The sequence below is a fragment of the Scaptodrosophila lebanonensis genome, unplaced genomic scaffold, assembly GCF_003285725.1.
Source record: "Scaptodrosophila lebanonensis strain 11010-0011.00,11010-0021.00 unplaced genomic scaffold, SlebRS2 tig00000024-arrow-pilon, whole genome shotgun sequence".
Lineage (NCBI taxonomy): Eukaryota > Metazoa > Arthropoda > Insecta > Diptera > Drosophilidae > Scaptodrosophila > Scaptodrosophila lebanonensis.
Window position 1 is genome coordinate 8994483 of NW_022060538.1, and position 21734 is coordinate 9016216.

A 21734-nucleotide genomic window follows, 5' to 3' on the forward strand; every position below is an offset into this window, starting at 1 on the left:
CACCCAACACACACCCATACACACAGGCATACACACAAAACCCATACAATCGCAAATGTCGCCAATAAACAAAGGCAGTGGCATAAATGGAGAAAAAGGCGAAAATACACATGCCGACAATGCCATTTGTTGCGAAATTTCAGCATCAACTGCTTGAAACCGCCGACATTGGCGCACAGTGGGACAAACTACAGATTTGTACAGTACTTGTAAATACCAGCTTTCAGCTTTTCATCATCAATATAACAGAAAACTATCAGTCATTCATGCCTTGTATTCGATGAGGTCAGTAATTTTTGGAAGAAGCTGTGGAATGAAGCTCGAAGGATTTAATCGACTTTGGAATCGGGAGAAGGTCTAATTTTTTTGCTTACCCAAAATATAAATATGTAGATTTATTATATTCTTCAGAATCTCTTCTAAATGCTTCTTCTATGCCTTCTCCAGCTGACACCATAGCACGATTATAGCAATTCCCTTCATCAACATTATTTTTATATTTATTTTGGAAATGTAGAAAAAATGTTCTAAAAATTTTACCTCGCATTCCAAAAACAATATACTTGTATTTTCTATTGGATTAAAAAGCATATAGAATTTTTAACAAATGCTATTTTCAAACAAGTGATTACAATAAAATTAAAACACCACTGACACCACTGTATCCCAAGCTGTGGCTCCCATCAGTGCAATAAATGTGCCATGTGTTGCGCTTAGAGTTACACGAAAACTCCAATCCCCACAAAGCTGAGAAACATTTTCTCGTTAACGTATCAAATCAAAAACGATATATACTTGTATATTGTACATATTTTAGCTTGGCTCACTTAACATTACTTTAAACCACAAATCCAAACTAATAAACAAGAAAGAACGCTACAGTCGAGCAAGCCCGACAGTAAAATAGCCTGTACTCTCCACAAAAAGGAAAAATTAAAAAAAAAAAAAAATTATTTAAAAATTAAATTATTAAAAAAAATGAATGAATTATTTAATTAAAATAATTAATTAAATTAAATTAGAATACATGTTTATGTTCAGTTTAAACAGCATACATTTACATCACGTACCTATGCGTGTTTATATGCGTGTATGTATGCAGCACAAAGTTGATCAAAAGCAGTAACAACAACAACAGCTGCGGGCAGCGCTGCCGACAGAGCTGCAGGCAGCGCATGAGCAGCGATTTTACTTATGGCTATAACTTTCTTCAGAATTGACCTATCATGATGAAATTTGGCACACGGACACATTAGTACTAACTGGATGTACCTACCAAAATTGATTTTAAAATTCCGAGAATTACGGAAGTTATAAGAAAAAATACGAATTGCGGGGGAGTGGGGGGGTGTATCAGAAAAAATAAACAAACTCGTTCTGCCTAGGGCTTATAGGAACCTTGATACCAATTTTGGTTATCCTAGCTCTTGTACTTACTGAGATCCTTGCGCTCATACAGACAGACGGACAGACGGACAGACGGTCAGACGGACAGACGGACAGACGGTCAGACGGACAGACGGACAGACGGACATGGCTATATCGACTCGTCTTCTCATCCTGATCAAGAATATATATACTTTGTGGGGTCTGCCACGCCTCCTTCTGTGTGTTACATACATGCGCACAAAACTAGTATAGCCTTTCACCCTTTGGGTACAGGCTATAAAAAATGAGAAGAGGAGAACAGAGGAGAAATGCCATGAGGAGCCAACATTCCTTAATGCTAGCCACCGATTTTGTTGTTGTTGGTTTTTTTTTGTTTTTTGTTTGCTATGGCTACGGCTTTTCTCAATGGGTAATTGGTTGTGTGTACTTCTTGTCGGTCACTTTTTCAATCCATATATGGCTGCCTGTTTTCTTTCTTACATGGCTCGTTTTCAATTTCCCACGTGCTTAGCCCAGTTGCTATGTCAACTAAATGGGCGCTTGGGTGCTCACATTTTGCGGCTTACATGGCGTATAATTTATATTTTACTATCACTTACGTGGCTTTAGCATATGGTCTTACAAGTCACTCAGGCTTCTTAGGATTTGTCGCAAGCCAACACGCATGAATTATTTAAATAATTGGCTATGCACATTTTGTGGGAAAGTGTTATTTGTACTTAGCTGCTGCCTATCAAATATTTATCAGAAGTGGAAAAGAATGCAGCTAAACAGGATTGTGTCGTGTCGATGTAGACTAAACAACTTTTTAAATACTTTGGTGTCCCAATTTTCAAATAGAGCTTGCCATAACTGAGAGTCGATGGGCGTTTTGTGAAATGTATTTGTTAAACACAAGCTGACGACCTTAGTTTTAAGTAAATAGAGCAACAAAAAAATACTCTAATATGTTTGATAACGACCAAATCCAGCATTTAGAACAGCTATTTTTTTAAATTGTCCTTAAATTAAATATGCAACAAAAAATATGTTGACTATTTATAATGAGCTAAGATTAACAAACGAAGCTAAGCTGAATTACGGCCCAACCGAATCCATTGAAACAAATATATAAACGTTAGCGAATCTAACCAGTCCGACTCATTAGGAACACGCACCACCATTTTCCCCGCCAAAATCCATAAATTACACTTTAAGCAAAGCTTGTATTATTCCCTTGTTGTTGTATTCCTATGGCAGCTATATGGTACCGATTTTAATAAAACTTTAAATTTTTTAAACAGATCATAACAAGACACTACAAAAACTTATAAATACCTAAATTTCTTAATCTTTTTAATCTCTTTGTTATACGCTTAATATTTTGGGTATAAAAATAAGAATTTTTTAAATTATTTAAACTACAAGTATATTAAAATCAATATAAATAACATTTCAGTTTTAGGAAACTACCCGATTGGATAAATTTATGAAATAGATAATTAGGTGAATTTTTCAATCACAACAACAACAATCTGATTTTACTGGATTTGAATAATCTGATAAATGCCCCCATCTGATAATTTAAGAAGAATGAACGATGAATTATTTGCAGATGGCATTGTGGTAAATTTTTATAGCATATACGTTTACTGCTATATATGTATTTGTTTTTCCAAGGCAAACAAAAATATTATCTTTGAAAAAAAAAAAGACACATTTTTATAAACTTTAAATACATTTTTTCAGCTGGGTACTACTTGTATATATATTAATTAAAATATTATATATTTATTTTTGCAAAGTGCATAAGTCAGATAGTTGTCGTAATAAAGAGGTATTACAATTTCCATAGAATGGACAATTAGGGGTCAAGCATTAAGAGAACAGAAAGATAAAGGAAATTAAATACATCAGAAAATATAGTATAACTTTTAAGCTGATGTCTGCATTGAACAAAAGCTGGATTAAATAATGAGAGCTTTTGTATTCTTTTATTTACGGATTTATGCATTTATGCACTTATAATTGTCAATTGATTTCAAAAGCGATTAGATTACTTCACAAAAGAACCCGTTGTAAAAAAAAGGCAGTGAATATTTAAATTAATTTATTATATTGGCTTATATTTTTTCACATTTTAATGACATGAATTTTTCAATACCACAACTACACAATCAAATCTTTTTAAACGGTTTTATTAAGCATTAAGCATTTCAAATAGAGCAAGTAAATACGTTCGTAGTCATTTTTTATCAGTTACTATTCTGACACTTTGATTATTTTGTTTGGTATCAACTTGCTCTGCTTGAGATATAACAAAAATAATGTAAGTATTAATATTTAAGAATATTTCTGCTTGCATCATGAGGAACATTTTCAAAATGTCAGCCACTTTGGACAACTTTTAGAATAGAAGACAATCATACTATAATGGAGATTACTTTTATAATTTTGTGTTGATAGTGCTTAGGCTTTGATTAAACAAAACCAACTTAATGATGGGTTCATTTACTTGAGCTATATAAACGACATAGTTTAGAAAGCGGGGTATGACGACATACTTATGGCTCGTATGTACATACATACATATGTACGTAATCATATGAGCTTATTGTACAGGTTTTTACCTAACAACGTCAATAGTATATCATCTATTTAACGCTCATTCTGTGATATCATCGAAGTCGCCGGAGCTACGTAATAACTTTTTGCAGAGAGCTTATCAGAAATAAGTACGTTTAATTATATATGTTGGCATATAGTCGAATGTGTGTATACCATATACTATATTTGTTGTGGTTTTTACCATAATTTTGTTGTTGTTGTAGTTTAGAATGAAGTACATTGTGCGCAATCGAATGCCGCTGTGTGCGTCACAAACGGTTTCTGAAGTCTATAAACCGATATCAGTGCTAGTCAGAGTGGCCGGCAAATGGGGCCAAAATAGCTCGCGATAGACGTGCCAGGCAGCTACTTCTTATACACAGGGTCTTCAAGTCATAACTTATCACTCTGATTTATATTTCACACTTTTCTTCTTTTTTTTTGAAATTGTTATAAAAGTTATACGAACACACACAAAAAGACACTTGTAGGCCGCGAAATTTTAAATACGAACAACAACAGTAGCTGCAACAGCAGGAGCTGCAACACTTGTAAAAAAAAGACAACTCAAGACGCAAGTAGCTGGATAAGAAAGAAAAAATAAATAAATAAAGGGGGCGCTCTATAGGCAAGTCGCTCTATAGTCGTGTTGGGAGTAAGTGAGCGTTGCATGTTCAGAGGCAACTAAGTTGAAAAGATAAAGACCTGACCGAGGTGTTTATCTCGAAAAGCGTCACACAAGTATCGACATCGACAGTTGGCAGCTCGATTGCTCGACAGCTCGACTATAGCTCAGTTGCTCGAGCACGCAGCTAAGGAAGCGAACGAACAAAAACGCGCCTGCCGAACGCTATGAATTATTGACAATAAACCCCAGAGCCCCAGTGTATGTGTTTCAAGCGGAAAATTTAAAGTTTAAGTTGAGCACCGGCGTCATATTGCTGGCTCCCTATGCCATAAATCATTCAGGCAGAGAGACAGACACAGAATAGACTGTCACACAGTCCAGGCACAGACAGGCTTTGACAGAGTGGCAGATTGGCAGAGTGCGTTAGTGCGAGTCCTGCTCCTGTTCAAACATTGAAGGCAATAATCCGCATGCCTGTCACCGATACCGACAAATAAATGCATCCAAATCCGCAACATTACACCAGAGTGAGTAGCGCACATATACTTGTATGTATGTCTATAGTACTTATGTACCAGTATGTATGTATATACATACCGCAAATATCGCGTCAAATTCAATACTCGAGCCACAAATCCGTGCACCGCCTGCATTGAGTGCATTATTTGGTTTGCTTGTGTGCCAATGACAGAGAAATGATTTGGTCGAGTATTTATTTTTTGCCGTGCTTTCATAATGCTACGAGCGAGTACCAATATACTCGTAGCATAAGGCGGCAAAAGACCTTCGACTTAGACGACTCACGAGCCCACAATGTGTGCGATATGTTTAAAAATATCTTAAGGGGCAACCATACGAAAATCACATGTGCACGGGTGGTCATCAAATATATGGCTAAGAGTCTACAGCACACACACACACACGCACACACACACTCACACGCATACACAGGGACAGACAGAGCAACTTAGAATTCTAGTCTAGAAAATATACGCAAATAAATTATGTTATACTTATATATTTATTTTCATATATTTTGAATATGGTCAAGTCTAGCCAAAGAAAGAGTGCGTATAGAAATGGGATTATAGGCCTGTAAAATGACAGCAGAATGTCTTATTAACAGCACCGAAGCTCCTATACTCTCGCAAAGCAAGTTCATTAGTTATGTAACAATATTTTTATTAAAAAATTGTCATAAAATGTTTTTTTTTTTTCGTTTGTTCACACTCGCAGGTCATTGATATTTATAAATACATACAACGTTTGGCCGAAAGCTCTTAAAGCATTTAAATTGATTAGGAATAATGAAATACAAAATTTTTTAACAAAAACAAAAAAAAATGGTAGTAATCAGAAATGTCAAAATAATATCATGCGTAAAATAAAAATTATAGAAATAAAAAAAACAATAGTAATAAGGCAATGTGTTCACACTTTTTTAGTCACAGCTCAAAAAGTTTTATTAAGGTTTTATAACAATAGCTTGATTGGAAGGGAATTCAATTCATTTCAATTATAATTATTGCATTTTTAAAAAAAGCCTTTTACTTCTTTGCACAAAGTGCGACTTTTCGGACTATCGGATACTTTGGTGCTGTGTAGAGTCCTTGCTTGGACAACCGTATTTTGAACATCAAACGTGTTGGGGGCAGCACTAACTTTACAAGCTTTTAAGCCACATTGTTTATTTACTTTTTGTTTTTATCCAATTCCCTGACGGAGGGGTTTGGATTTCACGCCAAGACAAGCTTTATTTATTTGGAATTTTGTTTATAAACAAAACCCATATTTTCGATTAATTGTGCCTGACTCATTCAGTTTTTTTTTTTTTCAGAGTATATGTTTCCATTAGAATTACTGTTTTGAGATTTATTCATTTCTTGTAGACATGCCTTAATAATAATAAATGGCCAGTCATGAACATATTTATAAATACAACAACCTATTTTCAGATGAAACTATTCTATATTTTGCTCAATTTTTGCATTTTCTGACATAATACTTTTATGTCCAACTTGAGAATGAATACAAATACAGTATAAACTCAATAATTACTGTTAGTTTTTACGAGCTTTCTGAAAGTGTTTCCAGAAAATATTCATAGAAGACTACTTTATCATACTAAAAGAGAGATTATTTGAATATTGTTTTTTTATCATAGCCAAGACTTTTATTTAACAAAAGTTATACAATCAATGATGGCTTATTTTACTTAAGTTATATGAAATACATAGTTCAGAAAGCCGGGTATGACAATATACTTGTAGCACGTATGTATGTATGTTAGTACGTAGGTGGGTAGTCAGATGAATTTATTGTACAGGTTTTAACCTGTCAACGTCAAAAGTAATAGTACAAAATAAATAGCCAGTCACACAACCAAACTATTTTCAGTTAGAAATATTCTATAGTTTTCTCTATTGTGTTCTCTTATGTCATTTTACTCTACATAGTATACAAATTATGAATTGATACGAATACAGTATAACCTCAATATTCCGGACAATAAGTGCTCAGCCAATATCCGAAATAACGAAACTTGCGTATGAGCGAGTCTGAACTTAGTTGTACTTAGTTTTATTTAGTTAATCATTTAGACATGCTAAAAATGTTCTTTTAATAACAAATAATTAATGGTTTCGAAAGAAATTAATAATCTTTTTGTTGCGTTTCTTTTCCTTTTTGAACGAAATTAATTTTTTTACGAATAAGCTTTAAAATGTCACTGTGACAATAATGTGTTGTTCTGTATATTTAAAGCAGATTTTGATTCATATTTAAACATTTAAAATTTTTACCAAACAAATTAAAAGTTCCCGTCTTTCAGAGAGAAAATATAAGCCCTAATCTAATTAAAGAATTCTGTTAAAAAGAGTTCATAACTCACTTTAATTAACACTTTCGATTAGTCACTTGGCATTCATGCTTTGAAAATCTTTTGATGAAAGCAAGCTTTTTATATGATTTATCTCTCAAAATGGCCAAAAACCAAATTTCATAATTAAACTATAAGAGCAGAGATTCTGAATCATTCTTAATTTTATAAGCAAAGCATTGTTGAAAAACTATAAGCATCTCAACTGTCACGTGTTGCAAAATAACAAACTCTGAATGCCATTTCACAAATTCCTTCCCTCCAGACAGAAAAGACTTCTCAGCTGCGACTATAACATAACAAACAATTTCAAAATTAAACATTGCCAACCACTCTTTCATTTATTGATATTTTCGAATTGAAAATAGGCAGTTTAAGCCATTTATTAACCATTTGATTAATTCCGTTCAATATATTATATCTTTGATATATGTATGTAGAAGAGAACTTTTCCACAATGGCTATGCCAGCCAGTTGCTATGGTCACCAGAGAAATTTCTATAAAAAAAATATGTTCGATGCTTGCTGGCGCATAAACTTAGAATCGCCGGGCCAGAGTAGAACCAATGATGAAAATAATAAGAACACTGCGTGATTTCAGCAAACGAAAACTCAAAGCGAGCCGACACTGAGAGATTTTAAACAAATGGACAACAGCAGAATCAAGAGAGCGACCAATGCATTATTTTTACAAACAAACAAAAATTCAAACAAATTACCTTCGGCTACACCCAAACTATATGCTCTATAGTTTCTATTAATTTGATTATATTGTTAAATTGTTAAATATTTATATCCCTAATTCGCCTTTTGAACCCATTACATTTATGTAATGGAAACATTTTGGAAACATTTGTGTCAATTGAAGAAATATAAGTCCAGCTGCAGAATTAAGGATCGATAGAACGTAAATTTTGAAACATATGTGTACATTTTAGAAATATCAAGTCTAGCTGCAGAATAGTTCGATTGCTCTTCGACTGCGGGAGGAGTTCTAAGTGAAACAGCGGGCGATATCTTATTGGATCGAAAGTTCCCTCTCGTAGAACCAATCTAAAATTAGTATATTGAGATTTTCTCTTTTTCATCTAATGCTGACAACTTACCAAAAGTTAGTCCATATAAGCGTTATTCTGTTCTAGACTGTTACATTTCTCAACCTGAAACCAATTTAACAATCCCCTACTTATTCTCCACTACACATATTCACTTAACGGAAAAGGTTGTGGCAGAGAGACCGCTATAATGCCCTACAATTAAACATAGCGTTTGTATCAACCAAACTGGTAGTTATGGCAACATGTTGTGGACATATTGCGAATTTCGCACGATTTTGTTGAACTCACATTGGCATTTAGGCAGTTAATTACCCGCATTAATTTGCATAGTTTCACATGACAACCCACAGGCCCCACACCAAGTGAGTAGCGCACCTTGCGGCACACACACACACATACATACATCCATATGTATGTACATATGTATATGTTTAATTATGAGCAGCTAGGCAGGCGACAGGCGAGGTGATTAGTCGTGTGGTGGCAGCCAAACATACGGAATCAGAGCGACCGGATTGCTTGAATGGTCGTCGGCCGGTCGGTTGCTGCTCGCTGTCGTTTTATTTCTATGTGCGGGTCGCCGAAATCGAACGAAAAAAGAATGCATATTAGCAAAATAAATAAATACATACATATGTACATATAGCAAGTGAATTTACACGATTCTAACGAATATAACAACTGCAAATGTACCGTAACATATGCAAATTGTTGATACATACAACAACAATACAAACAAATTAATTTACTGGGCTATTAGAAATGTGTTGCCTTGTGCTTGAACTTGCTGCTAAATAAAGAAATTTCGGGTGCAAGGCTGGCAAATGCCGTGTTAGGAATAACGTATGGTGGTCTAGCTCGCGATCGTTAATCTTTATCAGACTTTGGTGCACTCAGTGATGCTGTAAAATGGATTCGATTCGATTGTTGACAGTTGGCTTTTTTGTTAAGTTTTTCTATTTTTTATATAGTATATAAATAGTTCGCAGCCCAGTTAACACGAAATATGCATTACAGTGTTGTACGCGTGCGAAGAAATTGTGCACCCTCCTATAATAGCTGAAAAGAAAATGTAAGCATTATTTGACATTTTCAATTAATTTGCAAGCCATCAGCTCGATTTTCGATTATCACAAATTGCAATTTTCTGCGCACTCACAACAATAAAGTATAGCAGCAACAACAATAACAAACGCAGCAACATACACATCAACATTTGTTAGTTCCATTTCGGCGTCTCTCAGTCTGCAGCCCAGCATGCGCCCTCTCTTGCTGTATCTAGCTCCACATTTCTCTCTCTCTCTCTCTCTCTCTCTCAATTGCTCAATTGCACATTTGGAGCTCTTCAACGGGCTGCGCATCTACATTAACAGTTACCTTCCCATCTCTGCACACTTTGCTGTTGTAATTGCTAAATTAATGTAAGCGTCAGAGATTATCTTTAGCTTTATGATTGCGCTATCACTGAAAGTTTTGAGCATTTTAATTGCACGTCTAGCCGGTGCAAAACCAACAAATGCCTTTCAGACCAAATAATTTCATTTTCTCACATGAATGCCAATTTATTTAGAATGTTTATCAAGGAGATTACATCTGTGTTTCTTCTCAAATACAACAACAAACTTTTTCGATATGTTATTGAAAACATACTTGTAAAATTATTTGTGTAGCAGTGCACTGGTTGTTCAAATTTTATTTCAAAGCTGAAGTAGAAATTTGTTTTTATGCTCGATTTATTTTGTTTTCCGAATAAATTGTCCAAAAATATTGTAAATTGCATGTAAGAACGTGATATTTGTTAACAGCTTTAAGTCATACGAGACTTTGTATGCATTGCAGACCATGTATAACATATTGATAAATTGTACAATAATATTGATATTGATTTGATAATGTGCATTATGATGGGTGAAGTCGACAGAGGATATGTATTTATGACGCTTAAAAATAGTGTTTTCAAAAAGAGTACCATCTTCAAATTGATTTTTGTTCGAGCACATTAATTTTGAATATTTTATTTTTGATCATTGTTCAAAGGCAATAAATGCAATTGTGTTTTAAATTGCTGATAGTAAGCTAATGTAATAAAAGTAACAGCGTCGGTACTGATCTAAATTCGTACAAGATTTTTTTAATCTATACACTTACATAAACACATTCCTTCCAATCGTAATATTGCTTTTGTCCTAATTATCTTTCAATTCTACTATCAATTCTTAGACCAATTTTTATTTGACAACTAAAAGATATTAGTAATCTTTGTTTGCTCGTATTGATTGCTTTTAATATTATCTTCAATTTTTTTTTTGTCCTATGTTGACATACACATGTGTATGATTTAAACTTTAAAATCTGATTAACTGGTTCGTCGTTACATGGACGGTTCTTAGCACCATTGGCAATGGTCCACATTTAAAATTCATATACCAATTAATCTTCGCATTATTTTTAAACTTTTCCCTTTGACTATAAACTATCGAAGACCTTAGAAATTTAAGTAATTTTAAGTTGATAAAAAGAACTGAAACTGAACAAAAATGTCACAACCATCATGCCAGATCGCATGATTGAACAAATTTCAAGGTTACCATATAATTTAAAAATTGTCCTTAGGACAGATCTTTGATAAAGAAAATTTAAAAAAAAAAAATAATAATAATCAAATTTCAAAACTATACTTATGAACCCAAAAAGCGTATTAATTAACAATAATATCTTTTAACTTTTTCCTCATATCTAAGTATATATATCGAAGAAAAATAAAATTAACTTTAAAAAAAATAAAAATATGCTATAGAAATTGACAGCGATTGCATGAGGAAACATGTCAGTATTGATATTGCATCTAGTTTGGGACAAATTTATATTGGCACTAAAGTTCCTAACTAATGTTGACACCCCGCTAGACGTCAGCAGTGCCGTTCTGCCAGCCCGCCACCCCCTTGCGTTGAGCACAGGCATGCTTTGCTGGCAGCTGTCAGTTGACATTTGAAATTTATGCACACATATGTATGTAGATATGTATAAGCACAGAGACATCCATTTATACAACCATACCAACATATGTAAGGCATGCAACTGTGTATGAGTGTGTGTGTTAATGTTCAAGCTCTCTCTGCCCGCCTTGCTCTCTCGTTCTTGCACGCTTTATTGTTGTCTACCTGCTTCGCTTCTTGTTGCTTTGCAAATTCTGTGAGCCTCAGCAGCTTTTGCTCACCCCCGGAGCCACAACTATACAACGCCTTTAACTGCTATCGTTTGGTCTGCATATTCCCTGTCGCTGTTGTTGTTGTTATTATTCTTGTTATTGTGGTTCTCATTTCATACTCAATGTCTGTTATTGACATTTTCGCATTATGCAGTTTATCGATTTAGTTTGCCATCGCTAGCAATTTATTTCAAATTTTCCATGCCTGTTGCTTTTAACGACCACATTGCGTCTAAATATTCGTTTATTTATTTATTTATCAATACATATACAAGAACAATTAACTGCAAATTGTTTGGTAAATTAAACACGATCTTCATAGCGTGTTAAACCAAAACTTTTTAATTTCGCTTTGCCGAGTTCTTTTGTTTCCAGATTTTTTTTTGTGTTTCGCCCATTTTTGCTATTTTTATTGCAGCGTTGCACAGCCAGCCACAATGCTCCCTCCCCCCAGCCAAATGTGCGACCTTCAGGCAGCACACAGCAGGTGTTTATGTTTTATGTTGTATATTTACGCATTTAATTCCATTTGGCCATAGTTCTGGCTTCCTTTCTGTTCTGTTTAATTTTTTCACGCACACCCGCACACTTTTGTGTAAATACACACAGAATTCTGGCAAAACTTTTTGATATCATCAAGGTTTTCTGTTTCCCCATTTGTGTATTCGTAGTTAACTGAAAATTGTGCAGTTTATACTTTACTGACGTCTGTTTACTTGGGCCAAAAGACACACACACACATACTCGTAAATATGTATTTGCAAATGTACATACTCGTATGTATGTGCCTAAGTAGATGTGTACATTGACTTTGTTTAGTTATTTGAAAAGTACAAATAGCATAAACTATTAAAACGTCCCCACCTTTGTTGTATGCGGATGCACTGCGAGAAACATTTGCATTGGCATTGGACAGCTGTCTAAAAATAATTTCCTCTACGAACTATTTTTTCTTGCTTACTTAATCTCGACAACATGGACGCTTGTAATGTCAGAGTGCCAATCAATACAGTGTAGCATGCCAAAATTAAATCTAATGTCAATTTTCAGATATAACTAAATAAATATATATGTAGACTTATTGAGATGTAAATGGGGTTTATAGCTTAAATGTAAGCCAATAAGAAATGCTCATGTTAAATAAATTATAATAACAAAACATTGCAGATGAGAGAGTCGCATTCGTACCCCTTTCACACATACTTGTCGAATATATTTGTTAAAAAAATAAATAAAAAAGGCTATCAATGCAGGCATAAACCTGCTCTTCCCCTTTTATACTGGTTGCTAGAAAGTTGAATGAATTGGTCTTAGCTCTTCTCAGGCCGAAACAGACTAATTATAGATTATTTTCACAAATCACAAATTAACAACAATCACAAATAAGAACAATATATATATATATATATACATAATTACTTATTAGACAGATACTTATTTCAGATTTACAATTCCTATAATATTTTAGCATAATTTAAGTGAAATAATCCTGAAACCTGTGTTAGTAACAAAACATGCGCTGACACTTTATCAGAATCAATAGAATAGAATCAGCTTAAGCTCTAAATTGTCCAAATATCTTGCTTGATTGTTAAAAGCTTTTAGTTGTTAGATTAAAAAACATAATACTTTTTTAAACAACTGTTATTTTTTCTTTTGAAAATAAAAAATTATATATTCTTAATCGAGATCCAATATATTTATATGTGTAAGCTAATTTGATTGTTTTGTGATCTTTATTTTTGCAGGTCAGCCAAACGCAACGCCTGAACAGAACGACAGCAATAAGAAGAAGAATCACACAACGCCTATTTGTTCGAAACAACTGCATTCACGAGCCACCCACTGAGCCCGATCAGAAGCCAGGGGCTATAAAATGCCACCACATACCCAGCAAGAGCATCCCCAGCAATAGGAGCCGCAGCAGTGGTCAGGCGTCATTTCATGCCAATCGCACACACATTCACACACACTCGCATATAGAGAGTACACGCCTGTGCACATAAACAGCCACATCTGGCCCCATCTGGTCAAATTGAAGGGGGAATAAGCCAACCGCAAAGTAATTGCGTCAAGCGAAGCCCTCGTCGACAAACAGAAATCAGAAAACGAATCGCTTCCAGTAAAAGTAAAACCGCAAAACCAATATCCAACATCCAATATCCAGTCCAAAAGCAACACGCTAGCACTTCCAAAAGCCGAAGCCCCCAATCTAAGCCAAGTTAAGCTAAGAGAGAGCAAGTAGAAGCCACATTTAGAATTAAAGTCGCACAACACCCACCACGCTCTCACGCCCACAACCAAGCAAGCTAAGCAAATCAAATCGAAGCCAAGCCAAGCCCAGCCAAGCCAAGCAAAGCCAAGTCAAGCCAAGTGTTGCAACCATCCCTGTAGAGTGTATAGTGTAGAGTTGTAACTGCCATCGCAATGTTGTCGTTCCTGAAGCTTCTCACATTAATCGCTGCCTGCGCAATATTCCTGCTTTTTGCTTATACCACCACAGCCTATTCGCTCGCACAAGATGCCGAACTGGCATCCGGTATGACCATGATTAATGAGACGAGTAGTCTGGCCAACATAAGCCACAGCCGCAGTGTACGCCAAGCACTGGGAGCAGGTGCCGACGACACGACCGATGACACTGATGACGTCGATCCTAGAGACCCCAGAACAGATGATGATCCTACTGAGTGCAGTCAGGGTCTAGTGCTGCCGCTATGGATGCCCCAAAAGAATATTACGTGGGGTGATCGTGCTATACGCGGCTTTGTCTATTTCATATTAATGATATATCTGTTCGTTGGCGTCTCAATTATATCTGACCGATTCATGGCTGCCATTGAAGCGATCACTTCTACCGAACGCACTGTCACCATTAAGCAACCCAATGGGGAGAAGCAAACGGTGCGGGTTCGCGTTTGGAATGAAACGGTTGCTAATTTAACACTTATGGCTTTAGGCTCGAGTGCGCCGGAAATAATGCTCTCCGTCATTGAAATCTATGCAAAAAATTTCGAAAGCGGCGATCTGGGGCCTGGCACAATTGTCGGCTCGGCCGCTTACAATCTATTCGTGATCATTGCCCTCTGCATGATAGCCATACCCACTGGGGAGTCACGTCGCATTAAGCACTTACGTGTCTTCACCGTCACTGCCATCTTTTCCGTATTCGCTTACATCTGGCTTTGGGCCATTCTGGCTGTTATCTCGCCTGGTGTGATTGAGGTGTGGGAGGGAATTGTAACATTCCTGCTCTTTCCGGTCACCGTGATTTGGGCGTACATTGCCGAGAAGCGTCTGCTGGTCTATAAGTATCTGGATAAGAATTATCGTGTGAATAAGCGTGGCACTGTCATCAGTGGAGAACGTGACGCTGTTGAAATGGACACGGAAAAGGGCAGGCATGGATCAGTACCCATGGACGCTGATGCGGCGGCATTCGAGGAGGCGCGGCGTGAATACATTCAGGTGCTGACAGAGCTGCGGCAGAAGTATCCGGAAGCCGATCTCGAACAGCTGGAGATGATGGCTCAGGAACAGATTATTTCGCGCGGCTCCAAGTCGCGTGCCTTCTATCGTGTTCAGGCCACACGCAAAATGATTGGCAGCGGCAATCTAATGCGCAAGATCCAGGAGCGCGCACACAGCGACCTAAACGAGGTGAAGGCGCAGCTGAACCGAGACGATGATAGCGACGACGAAGATCAGCCCACACGTATCTATTTTGAGCCGGGCCACTATACGGTCATGGAGAACTGCGGCGAGTTTGAGGTGCGCGTCGTGCGTCGCGGTGACATTTCGAAATACTCGTCCGTGGAGTTCGAGACGCAAGATGGCACCGCCACCGCTGGTGGTGATTATATTGGGAGAAAAGGCGTCCTAACCTTTCCGCCTGGTGTGGATGAGCAGCGCTTCAAGATCGAGATCATTGACGATGATATATTTGAGGAGGATGAATGCTTCTACATACGTCTATTCAATCCCTCCGAGAATGTCACTTTAGTTGTGCCACAAGTAGCTACGGTGATGATCCTGGATGATGATCATGCGGGCATTTTTGCGTTTTCTGACTCGGTACAGGAGATATCCGAATCGGTGGGCATCTATGAGCTGCCGGTGATGCGTTATTCTGGCGCTCGAGGCACCGTCATCGTGCCTTACTGGACCGAGGATGACACGGCTAAAGCCGGCAAGGACTTTGAGCCAGTGCAAGGCGAGCTCACTTTCGAAGACAATGCCACAGAGTGAGTAGACCTTATATCATCTAATTAACTATTTGGGAGGGTCCCTGACTCAATGGCCGGCACTGATGGCCACCATTGGTGGTCGCTTTTGCTCCTATTTTAATTGACTTTTGACGGCAATCATCAAAAGCCCATCAATGCCGCTTAAACAGCGGCATGTTCGTATTTTTGGAAACGTGCTTTTCTAGCCGTAGACTTTGGGTGGCGCAGAGCACAAAATGTCTGTCTTAGCACACATAAAACTTTCCAAACTTTCTTTGCCACAACAGTATAGTAAAAGGCGACATTAAAAATTTCCCCCAAATTTCCCAATGTTCTATGCTCATACACGGAAAGAAAAAGTAATGTACTTGCACATTTTGTTGACAAATTCTACTTCTCACTTGTGATATCAGTTCATTAGCAATATTTCTTCCATTAATGTACAAAACTTGGACTTAAAAACGGTCTTCATATTTAAATTAAGAGTCTTTGTTATAGAATTGAAAGATTGCTGATAATTCTTAACCTTCTTTAAAGTTTGGAAAAATTTCTTAAGTTTTGATAAAAGCAGTGACTTTAATTTGAATAAATCAGCATTTAATATTTTTTATTGTAGAATTTGGCAAAGAAGTACATTTTTTGTTATTATTATGAAAATTATGATTTAATTGTAAATTAAATTTATTTTGTTAAGCATTCAAAGTCTAATAATGGATCATTTTTTTAAAGAAATATGTGCTGAGTTGCTTAGTCAAATTTTTATTAAATTCTTTCCAGCAAAAAAAAAAGGTTGTAATTATATTACATTCATTTATAAGGAGATGGAAATGTTAATTAGGAAATATTAATACACACAAACTAAAACACAAACTAATAGCATAAAATATTTAATATTAATTTTACTTTCAAATTTGTCGAACATTTAAAAAAAGTAGAACGTATTATTATAATTTGTAGGGTCTGTATGGGGTCCCTTAAGTTTAAATTATTTTATTTTATAGTTTTATTTGACTTTAATTCTGCTATCGATTTAAAACATTATGCATGGAATAGATAGACGGAATCAAATTTCTACACACTTTTTGCAATCAAATATCTGTTGTTGTTTTGAAAATTCTTTGCAACTATAGTAACTGTTTTTTTGAGCAGGTGTTAACCAACAAGAAACCATAGTCGTTATTTATCGGCACTAAATACCAAATATCATTAAAAATACGCATTCATTTATGCCTCAGAGCTTATCAAGGCACCTAAAAATATTTTTCTTCCCTGAGTGTGTCATGTCTGTCGACACTTTGAGCCCAACCTGCGACCAATGCCTTGAACTTTGCCGTAACTTGGCTGAAAGTTTTGTGTGTGGTGGGCTTTTGTGTTTCTGTGTCGTGTCAAAGAATATGATGAGCAAGGGAATGCGAGGTTCTGGTTAACGTGGCTTCCGAGTTCATCGATGTCGTTGCTGCCACGTTACTTTAACATTTCCGGTCAATGTCACGCAAGGGAACTCCCAGAGGTGCCAGTCGACTGCATTGCCATTGCCGTTTTGGAAATAGAGACTTGTTAATGAAACGATCCGCATTGCGAACGGTGGTTGACTAATTTAGCTGTGCGTGAATGATGGGCATTTCTACGTGAGCTGAATCGATTAGAGTCGTAATAAGTTGCCGTTTTAATTGCCATGCCACATGCTTCTCGTCTTCGACCCACTTTTATGTCCTTTGCCCAATTTTGTATATTATGCAAAAATTTCATTGCTCTAGCACCTGTCGCTCCAGCCTGTTTTAGTATAACTTGAGCTTATGTGTGTGCGTGTGTGTGTGTGTCTGGCACTTGCCAATGTTTTCTGATACTGCAATTATCATCTGACAGCGGGCTGGGCCGGGCCCGGCCAGGCCATGAGAGGAAAATGATAGCTTCCAGCGAGCTCGCGCTCAAGTTCGAACCCACAATAGGCAACTGGACTATATTGTCCCAACATGCGCGCCATCTTGTTAGCTCACATATACACACACACACACATGCACATTTGCATGCAGACAGCGGCTGTCATAACCTTGTCATGCTCTTCCGGTTGCCAGTATGCACCTCACACCCATTTCATTTGTCACTTACGTGCATGAGCGAAATGTAATTAAGTTCGAAAATTAATTCGTTTGCAAAATATTTTGCAGTTGACAATAAAATTTACTTAACTTGCCTTGACGCATGTTTTTGTCAGTGCTTTGTGGCTTTTTGTTATGCTTCGCATCCGGCCACAACAATCCGGCATATGTTCCCAGCGCTGGCCAAATGTTTCTGACCGCAAGGACGAAAGAGCAGAAAACATGACATCATCATTTTTTGCATAGCAACATAAGGCGAAATTAATACCAACACAAACTTTAAAGATTTTAAAGCTGAATAGATTGCCTGCAAATCAAATTTAAGATAGAGGCCTAATGAAGTGTTTAAATTATGAAAAATAATCGTAATCTTCTTTTCCATCTACTTACATAAATGTTTTTAAGTTACAGTGTTACTAATTGCATTTCTTTTTTGCTAAGTATAGTAGCTATATTAGTATACTTGTAGTTAGACAGATCTTTTTGGATTTTTTAGGGTAAGATTTTAATGGTTTCAGAATCCAGAAAGCCTCCATAATAGTGAGACTTTTTCAAGTATAGTTTAGAAATAACGTAGCTAATACAAACAAAAATAAAACACTTAAATAACAATTTATAAGAGAGTTTAAAGTTGGTGATGTAACTAGTATAGTGAGATTGTACATGACATGTAGATAAGACAAGAATCAATTGAAAATTAACAAAGTCTTTGTATGTTCACAAAACAATTCACTCATTCGATTCATTTAAGCGATTAAAGAGCATTCCAAAACCAGATACTGGCTTACTACTTACGAATAAAAAATATATATTATGACTTGCTTTTAATTTAAATTGATCTGCAATTAGTGTCGATTCAAATTTCCTAACCGAGGCAAAGTGTAAGTGTCTGATGAAATTAATGCTATTAGGATGCTTGCAAAGTGCCAGGAAACTGCTTTTGTCTTGCCTACGATTTATAAACTCAAATGAAAAGAGTATATTAATTCAGAGGAAGAAATTGTTTTCAATCCTACTTTTTGCATTCATTGAGACGTGCTCAGTATTTGAAAACTTGTTCATTCTACTGCCACTTTACAAAATATTGCGCCTTTTGTAATTAATACAAATATATAAAGACCTTTCACACCCAAAAGCTCTTGATTTTGAAAACATAAACAGTTTGTGGTTATTGCTTACAGTTTGAATTTCATAACACAATGTGTATTAAGTGCACATTTACAAGTAGGTTGAGTAAGAGTTGCTTACCTAATTGCTTGCTTGAACAAAATTTAATTAAATTTTAATACGTCGAGTACTTGAGAAACACTTGCAAGCCAATAATTCTTTATTGCTGTTGGAGCAATTTTATGCCAATTTCCATTCCGCCTTGTCCATTGGAATATATAAGTATATACGTCGAGTGGCCGTCACATTAGCTTCACCGCCACAGACAAATAAAGTAACAAGGACACGAATGAAGGGATAAGTGCATCTACTTTTCTCTCTACTTCATTGACAGTCGGACTACAATTAATATGTTCTTCGTCATGAGCCAATGTTTTATTCGGCTGCTCTCTTTCTCGCACTTATTTAATTAGTAAGATTATTTTTTATTGGCACTGTGTAACAAAAATTGTAATATATATTTCTCAAAATAAGTCGGCTTTTAAGAAAATAATTAATTATTTTTAAGTATTTAGACTTAATACAAAAACCAAAGGGGCACTGGCTTTTACATTTTAAGTCTCTTATTAAGCCCGATATCAATATAAGGTTAGTTTTTATTTTCTTAGCTTTCCTCTTTTAGTTTTGGGGATCATTTACTGAGTTTTTTGGCTCACAAAAGATCTGTTACCTTCTTAGACTAAAAAGCAGAACTAATCATGCCGATTACAAATTGTTTACTCTTTAGAACCGTTTATGTAATTTGCACATTATATTTTATTTAGATGAAAAAACCTTCACACACTTTTACTCAGCATTTAAATAATTTATGCATTGACTTAAATATACATAAATTAAAAAAGAAACAAATATTTAAAATGTAAAAAAAAAAAATGGCATGTGTTAAGCAATGAGTTAATATATTGTTATTTTTAAATTGTTTATTTTGCATTCGCATACAATTTTCACGCTTCAGAAAATTATTTAAATTTATAAGCCATCCTCTAAAGCGAGCGCATTACAATTTCTCACAAGCAATGCAAATTTGTATTTAAATGAATAAACAAACAACACATATTCTGTGCGATTTATCAATATTTTGGACAATAATGAACACCTATAGAATAAATATTTAAATAAAATCACACAATTACAAATAGACATGGAACAAAAAACTAAACAAAAAGCAAACCATTGAAATAGCAATTTCATAGTTCATAAATTTAATTAGCTCCCTAGATTAAATCAGTTTAAATCGTGATAAAAATAAACATGTAAATAAAGGACGCTAAACTAAAAAATTGTGTAGCTTAGTGTAATTAATTTTGCACCCCACGGCCTTATTAAGCAATTAGCACATATCTCTTTATCTTGCTCTCAGGTCCTGTCAATTCGCCCTGTTGCGTGACCTGTCTGTTCCCTCTATCCGACAGACTGTCTGGCAGCCTGTGAGTCGCGTCGCGGCGCTTCGCTTTAATTGTTTCCAACACGTTGCTGACATTTTCAATGACGCCGCAAAGGCGGCAACAAAAACCTGACAGTCGCAGTCGCAGTCCCAGCCATACTTGCTACATAGTTGCCGCCTGCGCATAATACGGCGGTACACAAATTGTTGAGGTTTTTCCATTATTTTATAATAAGCTAAAGCGCACCAACGAAAATTAGGAGGCACCTTGCGGCATCTGCTGTGTCGACTGGGGAAAAATGTAAAAATTAAGCGACTAAACTTGTTTTTATATAGTATACTCGCACATACTCTAAAGAGTAAGGGTATCTAGAGTTATTCTCGTCAGACCGTCTGATAGACTGCCTTCCAGTACACTTGCATAGTGTATGAAAGATTTGTAAAGGAACTTGATATGGATTAATTTTGTTTACACTTTGAAACCAGACTGCTTTCAAGTTGAAGGTTACATTTTGAATTACCGACCAAAAATTATTTAAACTCTACCAATTCCTGATAGAGCGTACGAATTAAGGTACACAACTTTGGCATGTGTGGGCTTTATTTTGGCTAAATCGGACTCAAAGCTGTGTTGTTTTAGGATGTAGCCATTCAATATATAATATACCTCTTTAATTACAAAAAAATGTTTGGTAAAAGAGCGGTAGAAAAATTAATTATTTCTATTAAATTAAAATAAAAAATCAGCATATTTATGATAATAATTATAAAATACTGATTAAACGAAAACATGAAATCGTAAACGACTAGAATATATTTAAAGCTCAAAAGTATATAATAAATAAATTAAATTTTTGTGAAAAATAATAACTTCGAAAAAGAGAAGTTATATCCGTATCCCATAATGCCAAATAAAAAACATATATAAATAAAGGTATGTTTTAAATTAAATTACTAATCACAAATAAAAGACCCGGCCATTATTGAAAAGCAATATGAAGGTCTGTAATAAAATCTCTAGTTTATTCAAAGGCCATAATGAAAGGCAATAGTGTAATCATGAGTCGAACAGACCTGTCTAGGGTAGTCGAAGCTTCCGAAGACCCGAACA

The 21734-nt window shown here is 35.7% G+C and overlaps 1 protein-coding gene across 6 annotated transcripts in view; it reads left to right on the forward strand.

Moving 5' to 3' along the window:
* The window catches only part of LOC115621567 (sodium/calcium exchanger 3), a 76717-nt gene that overhangs the window by 12287 nt on the left and 42696 nt on the right, over window positions 1–21734 (forward strand). For 3 of the 6 annotated variants that reach the window (XM_030515253.1, XM_030515248.1, XM_030515251.1), the window contains exons 1-2: window positions 4501–5130; window positions 13496–15991. In XM_030515253.1, the coding sequence (XP_030371113.1) occupies window positions 14175–15991 (1817 nt within the window). In that variant the 5' untranslated portion in view covers window positions 4501–5130; window positions 13496–14174. Of the gene's footprint in view, window positions 1–4500; window positions 5131–9041; window positions 9612–13495; window positions 15992–21734 lie in introns of those variants that run through there. The other 3 variants (XM_030515252.1, XM_030515249.1, XM_030515250.1) reach the window with 3 other exon arrangements.